Source organism: Panthera uncia, chromosome F1 (assembly GCF_023721935.1).
Source record: "Panthera uncia isolate 11264 chromosome F1, Puncia_PCG_1.0, whole genome shotgun sequence".
Lineage (NCBI taxonomy): Eukaryota > Metazoa > Chordata > Mammalia > Carnivora > Felidae > Panthera > Panthera uncia.
The window spans coordinates 38,938,903-38,955,071 of NC_064813.1; the positions used below are offsets into that span (position 1 = coordinate 38,938,903).

At 56.5% G+C, this 16,169-nt stretch overlaps 1 protein-coding gene across 1 annotated transcript; it reads right to left on the reverse strand.

Moving 5' to 3' along the window:
* Positions 1–496: 496 nt before the first annotated feature.
* On the reverse strand, positions 497–15,002 carry TNNT2 (troponin T2, cardiac type). The gene is made up of 15 exons (XM_049634350.1): positions 14,955–15,002; positions 14,032–14,042; positions 13,913–13,927; positions 11,559–11,588; positions 9,550–9,615; positions 9,148–9,183; positions 8,253–8,286; positions 7,085–7,145; positions 6,700–6,816; positions 5,732–5,809; positions 4,587–4,697; positions 3,254–3,363; positions 2,655–2,745; positions 1,075–1,115; positions 497–742 (listed from the first exon to the last, which is right to left on the reverse strand). The coding sequence occupies exons 1-15, from the start codon at positions 14,990–14,992 to the stop codon at positions 697–699; spliced, it is 885 nt and encodes a 294-aa protein (XP_049490307.1). The 5' UTR covers positions 14,993–15,002; the 3' UTR covers positions 497–696.
* Positions 15,003–16,169: the final 1,167 nt, after the last annotated feature.

Here is a 16,169-nt window from a genome sequence, read left to right on the forward strand (position 1 = left end):
ACAGGAAGGAAGCAAGCCAAGCGCCCAGACCAGCCCACGCCTCCCAGAGGCTCATCGCTGCCTGAAAAGCTACCTGACAAAACCGGCCCTCTTTCCTTCCTCAAGGGCTCCCTGCCCCTCAGACAGACGCCTGCTTCCTAGTCCCTGGCCAGGAAGAGAAAGAAAACAGGCCCATCCAAAGAGGCTTCCATTGTTCCCAAGGAGTGACTCACACACACGGGAAGGTTGTCCCCCGGCTCCGCGCTTTCCCCCAGTGTGCCTCGCGGTGACTCAGAGCAGCTCGCGCCACAAGCCCTTCTGCTGTCTGTGAGGCCCAGGCCCTGAGAGGGCCCTACATTCCCCAGGGCCAGCCGCCCTCTCCCCTCCGGAAGCAGGGGGGAGGCGGCTCCTTTCAGTGTGGCAGTTATGAGGGGCCGTGTCCCCTAGGGTCTCCCTGTGAGACAGGCTCTCGCCTCAGTTTCCCTCCCTCTGAAAGGGAGCTGACAGGAAAGCCATGCGATATGTGTTGGCTTTTATTACTGGCACGCGTGGGCATGTGGGGGTACAGGCACCAACAGCAGCTTCCAGCCGGGCCAGCTCCTGGTTTCCAGACTTGAGTCGGCCTGCAGTGCCCGGGGGGCGGGGGGGGGCCCAGAAGCTGGGGGGCAAGCAGGGCGGGGACACGGCGAGGATCTCTGGTGAAGGACACTGCTGCCCCTACTTCCAGCGCCCGGTCACTTTGGCCTTCCCGCGGGTCTTGGAGCTGCAGAAGGAGCAGGGCCCAGTCAGAAGGGGGACACAGGGCTGGGCAGCAGGCCTCCACAGGGAGGGGGTGGAGGTGAGCGATGCTAAGGGTGGAGAGAGGCAGCCCGGAGCCGCTTCCAGAGATAGAGCAGGGCAGCAGCCTCGGGCTGGAGTGAGACCTCCCGGCCCTGTACAAATCCCCCACTGGGCAGTGACCAAGCAGGAGCCCGCGCCCTGAAGGGGAGGAGGAAGGGGTGGGAGCCAGAGCCCTCAGAGGAGGAGTGGGATGGCGGGGACACACGGATGGAGGGGGCAGGGCCGGGTAAAGAAAGGAAGGACCTAGAAACTTACACTTTCTGGTTATCGTTGATCCTGTTTCGGAGAACATTGATCTGTAAGTGAGAAAGAGTGACTTTGGAGCTGATTTGGCTCAGGTCTCAGGTGGCTGGGGGTGAAGGGGAAGCCAGCTGAGCACAGCGGTAGAGGGTGGGGGGAGGGGGAGCAGAGCAGCGATACCCTGAAAGTCAGAACAGGCAGGCATCCGGAGGGGCCCAGGTCCCACAGGCAGAAGCCAAGGAGAGAGGCTTCCTGGCCGCCCCACTGGTCTCTCACTGAGGGGTCCCCGAGGCACAGAGGGCTCAGGACGAGAGGCCTAAGGAGGCTTTCTGAGAATCGGGTGCCAGGCTGGGCCTCAGGAAGCCCTCTGAACAGCCCCAGCCCGGCCTGAGGCCCCCTGTCAGGCACTCTTGCCCAGTTGTTCATGAGGTACAGCACCCCCATGTGCTAGGCCTGCAGTTCACCACCCTGTACTTGGGCCAGATCTGAGCCCGGTAGGCCAGGTGCAGAGTTAAATGTGGAACCAGAGGCAAAGTGGAAGGCCCAGGTCTATAGGGGCTGTAACAGCAGCTAATACCTACTGAGCACTTAGTGGGTACCCACCACTTTCTGTTCTGCTATGAGCACTTTCCCGAGTATTAACCCCCAGGATGACTGTGAGGTATAACTTAACACATGGCAAGTGCTCAGAACAATTCCCGGAAGACTTTACTACTATTTTTATTACTGCGATGATCTCTATAAGCCTCACAATAACCCTGTGAAATAGGTCCTGGGGTTATCCTTGTCACTTAGACGAGAAATGGAAAGAGGGAAGCGGGAGTAACTTGCCCAAGGTCACACAGCTAGTGAGGGGCAGGGCTAGAAATAGGACCCAGGCAGTGTGGCTCCAAAGTCCACGCTCAGTGCCACCACACAAAATTGCCTCTCTCAGCACGGGGGGGTGGGAGGGGACCCTGTAGCCATCCGGGCCTGAGCTGTGCTCAGAAGAGGGGCCCGCGCACAAAAGAAAAGCAGCAAAGTGGGCCCGGAAAGGGAAGCTGAACTCCTCTAGGCAGAGAGGCCGCGCTGGGGAAGTGTGCGGGCCCGGCGTTCACTGAGCCAGTTCTTGCCGCTGTACATGCACCTGGGACCCCTCAAAGCTGTGAGTTTGAGGCTCAGCCGGCTGTGCCCACACCAGGGCCTCTAGGGTACATGGGGAGAGAGAAAGTGGCTGCATCTCTGGCGAGGCCTCCCTCTCTCCACCCAGAGGCCTGGCTTTGTGCATCCTGGTCCTCCCACCTGACCCAGGGCATCCGAGCTGCTGCCTCAAGGCCTTCGGGGACAGAAGGGAGGGAGACCTCCAGGGCTGGCACGCCAGGAACGTGCCTTTGCTCAGCCCCAGCGAGTGAACCATCAGACTTCTCCAGCAAGCAACAGCCCAGTGGTGGACGCTGAACACTGCCAGAGACAAGACCCCCAGGGCAGGTGTATGTGAGTTGGCAAGGGTAGGAGGTGACAGGGATAGGGGAAAGGGGCCTGATGGACAGCAACCATGTGGGACCCAATCCAAAACAGGAGTGTGGGATGGGGGAGGGGCCGGTGAGCAGGCTCACTTCATATTTCTGCTGCTTGAACTTCTCCTGCAGGTCGAACTTCTCTGCCTCCAGGTTATAGATGCTCTGCCATAGTTCCTTGGCCTTCTCCCTGCAGGGGCCAGAGTGGGGATGCAGGGCGGGATAGGAACAATAAGGAATGGCCCTCATCTACCTTCATCCCGGATCTGACCCAGCCTCCAAGGGCACCAGCCCTCCTTCCCACCTCCAGGCCTGCTAAGGGGACCCCCAGCCCACCTGACTCAGCAGGAGGCAGAGACAGCAGCACCTGGTGCTTAGGACCGGATGTGGGGTGGGGGGTGGCGCGGCGCGGGTAGGGCATCATTCAATCCCCCTTCCCGCCACCTGGGTGCAGGTGGGTAAGAAGCTCAGAGGGGCTAGACGCCTGCTCAGTTCTCTTTCTCTATTGGCAAAGCACAAAGATGGCTTGACTGGCTCACACCCAACTCCAGTGGCACCAAAACAGTCTTGGCGGGGGCGGGGGGCGGAATATGTGAGGCAACAGCGCCCCCCGGTGGTGCACGATGAGAGTTGCCCTATGCCCCGACCCCCGTGCTGGCGCAGGTGCACGCAGTCGGCTGAGCACCACCAGTCCCCACCTCAGCTGATCTTCATTCAGGTGGTCAATGGCCAGCACCTTCCTCCTCTCGGCCAGAATCTTCTTCTTCTTTTCCCGCTCCGTCTGCCTCTTCCCGCTTTTCCGCTCCGTCTGGAGAGAGTGACAAGCAGGGGGAGTTAACTAGGGAACACCCCCTCCTTTCCCCTAACCCTCCCAAAACCCAATGGGGAGCAAGGCAAAGCCTGCAGAAGGACCAGGTTCTTATCCTCTTCTTCCTGAGACACTCACGCTATCAGCTGCCTGGATTTCCTCCCCGCCTCCCCCCCCCCCCCCGGAGAAACTGAGGCAGGGGCAAGGGGGACCTCTTCAGTCCATTATTTCTTTGCCTCTCCAAATTCTTCCATCTCTCTCCCGGCTCCCTCCTCCCGCCCAACCCATTCTCCACACTCAGCATCCCCCTCCCAGCGAGCCCCCAAAAACGATGAGGAGGACAAGGGTTAGAGGTTTTGGTACCCACCTGGGCCTGCAAAGCCAGGACACCATGAGAGAAAGACCCAGAGAGAAAGACCGAGACCAGGGCAGAGATAGAGAGAGAGGGCAGGGCACGGCAAAGGCAGAGAGACACAAGGGGGAGAAGGAGAAGGTGATTCAGACGCTCATTGCAGGCAACCTTGTTCACTAGGACTATTCTGAGAGCAGGGCCATGCCATAAGTCTGGCTGGTGTGGTCACTGTGGCGACAGAGGCAGGCAGGCCGGGCTAGCTCTGAGCTGGGGGACTCTGGAAATCTAAGAAAATGTTCTGATCCCTCCACTGCACAGAGAAAATCAGTTTCATATTTCCTCTTCTCCCTTGAGAATGGAGTGTCGAGCAGGAGTGGGACACAAAAATGAGGAATGGAGGAGGTTTGCAGGAATAAACCATCTCACATCTGCGGGATACACAGATGCTCGCCATGTTAGCCCATCTGATCTCAGAGCAGGCAGGGCAGACGATATTAAGCCCATTTTACAGATGAGGAAACTGAGGCTCTGAGGTTGCCTGAGGCCACACAACTGTAAGTGGCAGGTCTGAGTCTCCAACCAGAGCTCTGACTCTGGGCACAAGGCTCTTCCAGACATACCATCAAACTTGGGGGCTCCCGGGGCACTGCTGACACTCGAGGCCGCTGCCTGCAGCCCCCCCTCCAGCAAGCCCCTCCTAGGGGAAGCCACAGCAGGCAGAGCGCCAGCTCAGGGCATGGGCAGGAGGCGGCCTTGGCCTTTCACTTACAGGTAGGAATTTCTTCCTGGGATCCAGCTTGAAGTCTTTGGACACCCCCTTCCTCCCCATATACCAGGACTCCCTGAAGACCACTGCTGCTGCCCGACCTACCTTCTGGATGTAACCCCCAAAGTGCATCATGTTGGACAAAGCCTTCTTCTTCCGGGCCTCGTCCTCAGCCTTTCTCCTGTTCTCCTCCTCCTCCCGTCGGGCTCTCTCTTCCTGATTTTCAGCGGGGAGTAAGAGAGAAAATCAGGGGTGAGGGTATGAACCCCTGAGGCTGGGCTGAGGTCTGGGGTCTTTATGGGTCATGTGAGTAGAACTTTTCTCTCCATCACGCAAGAAGCTTCCTGAGGGGCCCCCCAGCACGGGGCCTGACACACAGGAGCTGCGAAGACTTTTTGTTTATGAATGAGTGAAGAATGATCTCACCATCCCCTCAGGCAAGGAGCCCCCCACCCCCACCCCAGGAGGCCTGCTGTTCTGGAAGAACCTCCAGCAGCAGCAGAGGAAAAGGGCCAAGGGACCCCCTGTTCCCAGGGAGCCTGCACCAGGGAAGGGACGCGGCAGAAGAGGACTTCGCTGCCTTATAATGGAAGTTTGTACCTTTTGGCCCCCTCCCCCCCCCCCCCCCCCCGCCACCTCTGGCAACCACCAATCTGTTCTCTGCATCTATGAGCTTGACGTTTTGGTTTTGCTTTGGTTTGGCTGTGTTTCAGATTCCACATATAAGTGAAACTAGACAGTATTTTTCTTTCTCTGAATTGTTTCACTTAGCATAATGCTCTCTCCAGGTCCATCCGTGTTTTCACAAATGGCAAGATTCCCTTCCTTTTTTATGGCTAATATTCCAGTGCGGGGGGGGGGGCGCTGTGTGTGCATGAGCATGCACACACACATATTTTTATGCCTTCCTTCATCGGCAGACACATGTTGCCTCCGTGTCTTAGCTCCTGTAAACAATGCCACAGTGAATGGAGCGCAGATGCCTTTTTGAATCAGTGTTTGCGTCTTCTTCTGGTAAATACCCAGAAGTGGAACTGCTGGACAGAGAGTCTTGTAAAATATTAAGTTCATGAAAACCCAGACATTTCGGTCTCAGTTACTGCTTATTATGAGATTCCAAACAGTGCCCAGCACTCACCAGGGGCTCGTTGACTGAATCAATGTGAATGACTAGGGAGGGGCCTGGGGGCCTGGAAGGAGCTGGGGGCCCGCTGGGGGCTTCTGTGGGCCGTGGACTAGGGGTCACTCACTGCCAGGCGAGCCTGACGTTCCTTCTCCCGCTCATTCCGGATGCGCTGCTGCTCGGCCCGCTCAGCCCGTCGCTTCTCCTATGGGGAGAGGGGCACAGCCTGCCCAGTGCGTGCATATGGAGGAGGTGTCCCCAAAGGTGCAGGGACCAACCAGGGAAAGAGGTGGCAAGAAAACGCACAGGGGATTTTCCCCTCGGGAGCTCAGGGCAGTGAGTACCCTTCCTCCAAGGGCTTCTACTCTGCCAGTTCCCTGGACACAGAGCGCCTCGACAGGTGCACCAGCTCAGAATGCCCTGGCTGAATAAAGATAGCCCACAGCAGGCGTGTGCGGATGCCCCACGAGGAGCATTACTCATCGTGGGGTTGTCCTCAACGATTTGAAAAATGTCAGGCGGACTTTTCCTGTCTCCCACGAGTGCTGTGCCCCTGGCCCCGCCCCGGCCCAAGCCCCAGCAGCTGCTCTTGTGTTCGCGGACAGATGGCCAGACCCTCAGCTGCCAGCCAGGGCCGCACAGCGGTGCCACAAACGCAGCAGCGAGTCTGGTGGAGCGAAAAACAAACGAGTCAAAATAACCCCCCCTGGTTATGATTTGGGACTGTAGAGGCCACACTCATCTTCCCTGCATTCGTGAGGGGAGCTCCCAGTGGGAGGGAGTGGGGGGCAGAGGTGGGACAACAGGGATTTGACTCGTCGCCCCCCAGCTAAGGCCTGGGGCACCCGGAGACCATCAGCAGCTCTGGCTGCCAAGAATGGTCCGGTCCGGTGGGGACGGAAGGCAGGGACCCAAGAAACCACAGTGCAGGGCCTCAAGAGTGGCTCCTGGCCGCTGGGATCCTGATGGAGAGCCCATGTGCAGCAGAGTAAGGGCCCCCCCCCGCCAAGGCGGTCCAGAGGAGGTGGGGCCTAACAAAGAGGGTGGACGGAGCGGGGTCTCTGGGGGCATTGCCACGGGAGGCTGGACACGCACAATCCTGTCTTTGAGGGAAATGAGCTCCTCTTCCTCTTTCTTCCTGTTCTCAAAGTGAGCCTCGATCAGCGTCTGTAGCTCATTCAGATCCTTCTCCATGCGCTTCCGGTGGATATCCTGTGAAGGCACAGCCGGGCTCAGAGGCTGCCAGGCCCATGGGTCCAGGGAAGAAGTGGTTGGGTAGATGCCACCCTCCGCGATGCAGGAGGGACGGGCAGGGCGGGGGCCTGGCCGGGGAAGGGGCCACCGTGGCCCGAACCCAGGATGAGGCCCTGCCGGGCCTGTGCCAGGCACCATCCTGCCTGCGCCCTCCGCCTGCCGGCCCCCCAGCTCACACGGCCTCTCTCTCCCAGCCCAGGCCCGTTCCCCCCGCAGGCACACTCACATCAAAGTCTACTCTCTCCCCATCGGGGATCTTGGGTGGCACCAGGTTGGGCATGAATGGCCTGTTGGAGAGAAGAGGAGGGAATCCGTGAATGTCAACCCCATCCCGGACCCAAGGGGCTCTGGGTGGCCAGCACAGGAGGGGCCCTTCTCCTTCCTGCAGACACTCGGCCGGGCGGCAACAATGACAGCTCCCCACCAACGACAGCACCTCTCGGCACGTGGGCACACCGCAGCCCTTTCACGTGCGCCCTCTCGTTTTATCCCCCTGATACACCCCTGACGCAGAGACCCCCCCAATCTCACTGAAGAAAACGGAGGCTCAGGGAATGACTCGCTCCGGACCACGCAACGGGGACGTCACAGAAGCTATGGCGCGTGAGTCCGACTCCAAATTCCCACGGCTGGCCCGTGAACCCCTGGCATCCTGGGGTTTGGTCCCCGCCCCAACACATACTTGCTTTGTGACACCAGGTCCAGTGGGCTCCTCAGTTTCCCCGTTTGCCCTCAGTGAGGGGCCGAAATGAGATACTGCCATCCGTACAAGTGGCCGGGAAAGGGAAAGGTGCGGGACAAATGAACGGGGCTGGGATTGTCTCTGGGACTGGTGTTGGGGGGGGGGGTCCCAACTTGGGGAGCAGCCTGCGACTGTGCTGAGGCAGCATCTGCGACAGGTTTGGCGTCACCGAAAGGGAGAGCCTCCCTGGCCCCCTCTCCACCTGACACCCACCCCGGCGGCTTCCAGGTGGTTTCATTTTGCGGCACCAGGCCGTCCTGCCCCGCCCCTTTGTGACACTTTGAAGCCAGCCAGGCTGGCACGCTGTCACTGCTTGGCTCCCCCAGATTTCCGTCCCTCTTCCTTCAGGTCCCACTTCAGCCGTGCCGTGAGACAGGAGAGGCTATCCATCCAGGGCCACAACTAGTCCACCCCTTCACCTCTGGGTGAACACAGTGCTTTCCATGCCGGGGTACGCAATTGGTAATGGAGCGTGAGGTGGATTGCAGCCCCCCCTCTCCCTTGGGCCGACTCTTGTGCAGTACACAACCTGTACAACCATACAGGTGCCTGCTGCACCCCCCGGCCCATGCCCACTGTATCACACTGCACTCCTGTCCTTCCTCACTGGCCTTCTCCTCCCAGGGCTTCACCACAAGTGTGTCCCGCTCACCTGGGCTTTGGTTTGGACTCCTCCACTGGGCCATCTGGGGAGGAGAGAAGCACACAGCCACAGGGTCAGAAGGCCCCAGATCTGGTCCCAGCTCTGCCCCTGATAAGCTGGGCACCCATGCGCCTCTGTTTCTCCATTTGCACAATGAGTTCCTTCCAGCCCTGGGGATCCCCGGTTCCAGGAGCATCGCGAAGAATTAAAGCAGCAGAGCCACAGACCCCACACTCCTTCTCCCATAGTGGCTCCCAGGGGGTCATCTCAGGGGACAGCTGGGTCCTGACAGGAAGAACACCCTCCCAGAGTGAAACTCCAAAGCCTTCTCTCATTCACCGGTTCTGGGCACTGTCCCCGGGATATCCTGGCCCGTGAGTCCCCTCCCGGCCTACTTGGTTGCTCCCTGGACTTCCTGGCCTCCAGGGGACCATGCCAGGGGGCATGATTTCAAGACCCAGCTGGCTGCCCCTCCCTTCCAGAGCCAATGCACCCTTGGTAAAGGCTGCAACATGACAATGACCACTGCAGTGACACCCCCACATGGGCCATCTACATCTTGGGATTTCATCCTATAGACACCACACCTTATGAGTGGTTTTGCCTGAGCTCCAGGAGCCTTGTATGTGTAGGCGACTTCTGGGGCCCTGTCCAGATTGGGGACTGGACACTGGTCCCCTCTCCCACAGGGCACCACCCAGACAGCTTCTCTGGAATGAGGGGGACAGAGGTTTGAAGGCCAAGACCCCAAACCTGCATGGTCATCACCTCTGTCCTCTCCTCCCCTGAACCCCTCCTCGCCCACCTCCCTGGAGGGAGCCCTGTGGTCAGTCTCCCCTAAAGCTGCTTGGAGGGGCTCCCTCGATGACCCAGTACCTCTCTCTTGATGTCCAACAGTCCTCACCTTCAGTTTCTTTAGCCTCCTCTTCTTGTCCGTCTCCTAAACAGAATGTGAGAAATTAGCAAAGATCCTTGTTCTAGACCCAAGTCCCCCCTTCCAGAGTCTCCCCCACAGACAGGTTCTAACCAAAGTGCACCCTGCTGGCTCCTGGGCTCAGGGGATGTCTATTGGCACACATGCCCCGGGGCCCAAGGCTCTGCCTGACACGAAAGGAGCTCACAGTCAAGGTTCATTGATCGAACAACTGGGGGCTGAATCCCAGCCCAGGCAGGATGTACTATTGCATAGGTTGGAAAGCAGGTTCCAGGTGGATTTCTCACGGTCATAGGAGTGCCTCTGGGGGCTCCTGCCACCCCGCCCCCAACACCATGAGCAAGCCCCCCCTCACCCCAGACAGGGCCTTACCTTCTACATTGGTCTCCTCAGTCTCAGCCTCACCTTCAGCCTCTTCTTCTGCTGCCTCTTCCTGCTCTGGAGAAGTGAGCCAGAAACAGTGAACACCCAGGCCTTACTTAGGCTAGCAGGCAGAACCCAGATCAGAGAGGGGTGGGGATGGAGGTCAGCAACATCCAGGATCCAGAGGAATGTTGGAGTCACCAATATGAATGACAAGGGGCTGCTCCGTTCTTGGTTTAAACCAGAAGTTGGCAAACTATGACCCAAGGGCCAAATCTGGCCCCCAGACTGCCTCTGTAAATAAAGTTTTATTGGAACACAGCCACATCCACTCATTTATATACTGCCTATGGCTGCCTTTGCCATATTCTAGCAAAGTTCAGTAGTGACAACAGACCCTGGTAAACCATGACAGAAGGGCATGATCAAGCTTGTGGAGAGTGCTTTTGTTCTAGACCTGTCTCTCTGGGAGTTTGGGAATTGCAAGCAGGCCTTTCTGAGCATGGAGACCTGTTCTGTATGTGAAGGCCACTGGGAGGGCCAGAAGTCTGGGGTAGGAGCGTGTTAGGGTGCGGGGTGGGGGGTGCTGTTGGTACCAGCAGAGAAGGGCTTGCAGGCCCAGAAACACTCATTGCTGGGGGTGGGAAGGTCTGGTGGCTAGCTATTTCTGCCTCACTCAGCACCTTTGCCCAACAGCCTCCCTGGCAATACAACTCCACCCTGTTCCCCAACTTTCCACCCCCAATGTTCCACCCAGTGATCTGACACCACAGGATGTATCCTGCTTAAGATGAGGTGTTGGGGAAGCTCCTGTCCTCGACTCGGTAACTCTAGGGACCCTTCATCTGTATCCCAAAGAAACCCAAACAGCAAGACAGTGGGAGGGTAGATGAGGTGCCCACTGTGTAGACATTTGTACTGCCCAGAGAGTTGGTAGGATTCTTCTATTTTCATCCCTTTGCTTGGCAGGATATGGACCCCACCCAAGTCAGGCACTTGGAGTAGACAGATCAGACAGGATGACGCCAGGCTCATGGCTCTGCCCGTAGGAGGCATCTGGTCATGTTCACTGGCCGATGGGCTGACAAGTGGTGGCCTCCTGGCAGAGGGAGAGGAGAAAGCCTCAGGAAGGGACAGAGAGAGGCCATCACGAAAGAAATGTTGGCCCCCAGTCACTCTGTTCTCTGTCTTCTTTTCCTAGTCTGGGCCCGGGGATGCCTCTTCTTTGATCCCCACAGGAGCCTTACCTCAAAGAAGATCCTTCCAGAAGGGGCAAGAATAGAAGGCTGGCCAGCAAGAGTATGATCAGGTGTGGGGTCCTCTTCAGGCCATCTTGTTAACCCCTGTCCCAACCCCATCTAATGTGTCAATTCTCTGTAGAATACCCCGTGCCCATGCAACACGCTCAATGAGGCGCTCCCCGGCCTCCTCACTACATCTTGAGACATCACTATTAGAAAGTTCTTTCTCAACTTCAGCCCAAGTCTGTCTCCCTTGCCCTAGTCCCACCCCTAGGGGCTGGAAACAAGTCCCGGCCCCCCACCCCCACCCCACAGCAGTGCACATTTGAAGGCTGACGTCATGTCCTTTCTGCCCTGGCTATTTCCAGTTCCCCCAGCTGCTCTTCAGATCGCTCTGTCGCCAGGTCCCTCACACCCTGGCCACCCTGCCTGGGTCCTGTCCACTTCAGAGGGAGGGCCCAGCATCAGCAGCGGGGGCAGAGAAAGGCCACTCATTCCAGACATTGGTCGCCTTCTGTGGCCACATTCGGAGCAGGCCAGGGGACAAGCCAGCCTGGGTTCTTCCCACCGCCCAGCCCAGGAGAAAGATCAGAAACCAGAGGAAAGAAGCAGCGGCCTGGCCCTTGTGAGGCTGAGAGGAGGTGACTGACCCACTCCACACCTGTCCCTCCCCCCCGCCCGGCCCACCCCGCTCTGCCACAGAACAGGGCCCGTCCACGGCAGCCAGGCTCAGGACAGCAGGGAGCAGAAAGCACAGGAAAGTAAAAGCTGTACTACCGTCTTCGTCCTCTCTCCAGTCCTCCTCTTCTGAGGGTCAGGGAGTGGCCGCGGCAAAGGGGAGAAGCAAGACAGGTTAGTCTGGGAGCCGAAGGACGGGGACAGGAGCAGGGAGACAGCGCACGGTTCTGGGCATGGGCTTTGGAATTAAGCTCCGGTTCCAAGTCCTGAATCACTACTTCTAGCAACTGAGGCAAATCGCTTCCCAGGCGCCTTGTCAGTATAATGGAAAGAATGATCCTCAGGTCTCCGCCATGATCTAGCAGGCATAGAGCACCCACCAGCTGCCTGGCAGTGGGAAGCACTCAGTAAATGACGGTATCGGGCCATCTCCTCCCTCTCTAGACACGAGGACAGAGGCCCCGAAGAGCAGAGAGTGGGAACAATTCCCGGCTGTCAAACTTCTCCCGTGTTCCTACCCTGAATGAGCCCCTCAGGTATCCCACAAAACATCTCCAATTTCCAGGACTCACAGTTCTGAGAGCCCCAGTGGAGAGCCTGGCACAGGGCAGTTTTGTTGGTGTCTTTCAAGGAAGCAGCCCCATCTAAGGAAGGCACAGCATTATCACACTGAGGAAACAGACCAGCCCATGGTATGCAAACACCTGCCCAAAGAAACAGCTCACAGCAGAGTGCACCCTTTCTCTACTGGAAGAAGAGACAGGGCATCGTCCATTCTGCAGGCTGAGTGGTCATCCATGTAGACCTTGCTCTTTCTTGGTCATGTATAGCCAGGGACTTAGCTATGAGGGAGGCGGGTAGAGTCCCTTCGAGCAAGGTGATACATGGAGCTCAGTCCACCATCACAGTGCAGAACCGTTTTGCTAATTCACAGCCAAATCCCACTGTGTGTAGCAGGCAGATGAGCCCCAGATCCAAAGGTCTGTATCTCAAATATCGCCCCCTAAAATTCACAAGCTGGCCAAGCCTCCAAAGCGAAGGAAAACCTACCACATCGAGAGTTTATGCGGGTCACGCAGCAGAAAAGTGGAGCCAGCTAGATTTTTTAAATTCACAACATAGTTCAAATAGCTTCTAAAGTATCTGGTGTTCCTGGAAAACCAAAGCAACGCCCATGGCCCCTCTCGGTTTCCCCTGTGAGTTTCTCATGTGTCTACTCTTTGGCCAGGCACCCTGGAGCAGCCTTAAATGAGAGTTGTGAGAATTTGCTGAGCCTCTAAGGGGCAGGATGCAAGCTGCCAGGCCTGCAGAAGCCTGAGGGGTCTGAGGGCTCCTCTGGGCCACTTGGGGCCTGGGTGGGGACTGGAGTGAGGCCTCGTAATCACGTCGGTGTGTCAAGCACTCAGGAAGGGAGAAAGGTTAGGGTGTTCTCGCGTGAGATATGAGGCACAAAGTTGAGGAGAAATGTGAGAACAGATCAGAGTAGGAACGGGTCTATGGGTCAGAAGGGACTTTCCAAGGTGTAATGATGTCTTCTTGTTTAAATAAAATGTTTCAGATAACTGAACAGTTTTATACTCTCATTCTGAAATATTATTAAATTGAATGCATTTAGGTGTGATAATGGTGCAATGGTTACGTCTTCTCTTTTTAAGTAGCGCTTATCTTTTAGGGCTTAAGTACCTACTGAACTATTTAAGCATGAAATATATGATGTCTGGGGATGATTTGTGATGTCTGCTCTAAAATAACTGAGGGGAAGGGCGCCTGCACGCGGCTCCCTGGGTTAAGCGGTTAATTGACTTTTGATTTCGGCTCAGGTCATGATCTCATGGTTCATGAGTTCGAGCCCCGTGTCAGGCTCTGTGCTGACATCTCTGAGCCTGGAGTCTGCTTCGGATTCGGTGTCTCCCTGTCTCTCTGCCCCTCCCCGACTCACGCTCTGTCTCTCTCTCTCTCTCTCTCTCTCTCTCCCTCTCAAAAATAAACATTAAAAAAATAATAATAATAAAATAAAACAAACTTTTATAAAAATAACTGAGGGGAGATGAAGCATAGGTGAAAAAAGATTGGCCATAGCTGAGGACTGCTGAAGCCGGGTGATGGGTGCATGGTGAGGGAGGGGAGGGCGTTATTCTATTTTGCTACTGTTACATGCATTTAAAACTTTTCATGGTAAAACAAATAGAGAAAAAAAAATCACACGTAATTAATTGGAAAAAAGGGTGATTCTGTTTGAACCAAATGACAAAGGAGACAGGTTTAAACCTTTTGCCTGAGACCTGAGCAACCGAGGTTGGAACGATTCCCATCCAGGGGCCATGGCTGCTGAAGGGTCTTTGCTCAGCTGGGAGTGAGGGGCGGGCACAGACAAGCTGTTTTCCCAGGGCCCCCAGAATATTGGATTCCTGGGATCTCCCCTTCCCGGCCCTCCCTCTGCCCGAGCTCCATACCTTCTGCGGCTTCTTCTGCTCAGGAGAGAAGACCACGGCCATAAGAGAGGAGACAAGAGGCGGGTCAGTTTCCAACCACGCTGCCCTCCATCCACATGAGTACACAGGCGTGTGCTTACCTTCCTGCTCCCTGCCGGGCAGAAGGACACGTTGTCAATAGCACATCTCACACACACCACACGCACACACTGGCCTTTTCCCGAAGATGACTCCGCTCTTTATTTCCCTCATTGCCTAATGAGGCTCACCCCCCCTCTGCCCACCTATAAAGGCACCCCCTAACCTGACTCAGCCTTCTCCTCCAGGGTTACCCACCACTGTCCCCAGCAAACCTCTGCCTGGGCCAGCTTGCTCTCTCCAGCGTCTGCCCGCTTACCACTCTCTCCCTGCTCTGAGCGTTGCCAAGCTATCCCCTAGAATGCCCTTCCCCCACCCTTGCCCTTCCTATCCAAATCCTACCCAGGTAACCCCTCTTGGCTAATTGTTTCCAACATGTAACATCTTAACATCCACAGGAGAGCACACACTTTGAGGGCAGGCATTCTGCATCCTGATGCCTCTGCAGGCTCCCTGGTGAGCACCACTCCCAGGAGATCATTGTGAGACCGGCTGCCAGTGTCCCACCCCCAGGGTTTCCGAGGCAGGGCGGTGGGCGGGGCACTCCAGGAGGAGTATGGTTCCAAGATGAAGTGCTAACAGTGAGCTCTGATTTGGGTTTCACGGGGCATGAGCAGCTCTGCAGCCTCGAGACAGTCACTGAACGGCTCTGGATCTGTTTTCAGGAGACACAGCTTCGAAGCTCCTCTGCCTCCTAGTCTCTGAGCCAGACAGGACCCCCAGCTGACCCTGAGACCCGAGCATCTCTATTTCCAGAAGTCTCCCAGCCTGTGGCCAACCCAGGGTCCGCAGCAGAGCACTTCCCCAGAACCGGCACAGCCACTCCCCTCCCTATCCCAGGTGGCTCATGGGGAGGGGTGGGGGGGGGGGGTAGGGCAGGGTAGGGAGGGGTCAGCACCCCAGACAGGATGCTCCAGATACTCACTCCTCATACTCTTCCCCCACCTCTTCCACGTCAGACATGGTCTCCGCTCTCCCTCCGGAAAGAGAAAAATGTCAGTATGGGCAGAAGGGGAATCCGAGCCCTCCTCAGCTCTGAGAAGAGCTTAGCCTCAGGCTACTGCCTGAGACATGGGGAGGTGATGCTAGCCCTGCCCCTCATCAGCCTGTGACCTGCAGCCAGGAGCCTGCTTCTCCTTCTGTCAAGGGGGGATAACAATCCCACATCACCTCAAGGGCAACCGGTCCAATGTCCATTTCACCCATTCACCTCAAGGGCAACTGACGATGTCCATTTCACTCATTGTTCTGCAACAGATAAACTGTTTGGAACTTCCCTGCTCTGGTGCAAATCATTGTAACTCTCAAAACAATGTTTCTATAGTTGCTCAACCTTTCCTGCCCACGACCTTGCCAAGCATTCAGGGCAGCAAAGCTGTGCAACGCATCCCCCTGTAGTTTGCTCATCACTGCAGAACGTTCCCCTGGGAGAGTGGGTACATGGACTGTGGCACATCCATAGCGTGGAGTACTTCTTGGTGATGGAAAGGAACAAGGCATGATACCCAGGACACCTTGGATGAATCTCTAGGGAATTACTCTCACCGAGGGGGAAAAGGCCAAGCGATATGATATCATTTATATGACGTTCTTGAAATGGCAAAGTTACAGAAATGGAGAACAGATCGGTGGTTGTAGGGGGTGGAAGGGGAGGACAGGTGGGCGTGCTGACCCAAGGCACACAGGAGGGGCACCTGGCTGGCTCAGTTGGAGGAGCATGTGACTCTTACCTTGGGATCATGAGTTCAAGCCCCACATTGGGTGTAGAGGTGACTTAACAATTTTTAAAAAGGTGCACAGGATTTTTGTGGTTTTAGAACATTTTAGTGTCTGGAGTGTGGTGATGAACACATGAACCGACACAGATTAAAGCCATACCGAATTTCACACACACACACACACACACACCCACACACACCTGGTCCGAGTAGAGCCGGGGAAATCTGCGTCAGATTATGGCTTCTAGCAAATGCCCATATCCTAGTTGTGACCTGTACCATAGATGTGCAAATATACCATTGAGGGGAACTGGGCAAAGTGTGCAAGGGAACTGTATCACTTCTTAGGATTGCATGTTAATCTACTACTGATCAATAAAAATTCCAATTAAGGGGCGCCTGGGTGGCTTGGTCGGTTAGGC

Bases quoted from the DNA above. Each gene is read 5' to 3' on its own strand.
- TNNT2 (XM_049634350.1), bottom strand. From the start codon at position 14,992: ATGTCTGACGTGGAAGAGGTGGGGGAAGAGTATGAGGA. The intron at 2,746-3,253 runs GTGGGGACTGGT...TGGCCCCTGCAG, and splicing joins CTGAATGAAGATCAGCTGAG to GGAGAAGGCCAAGGAACTAT. The intron at 743-1,074 runs GTAAGTTTCTAG...CTCCTTCTGCAG, and splicing joins ATCAACGATAACCAGAAAGT to CTCCAAGACCCGCGGGAAGG.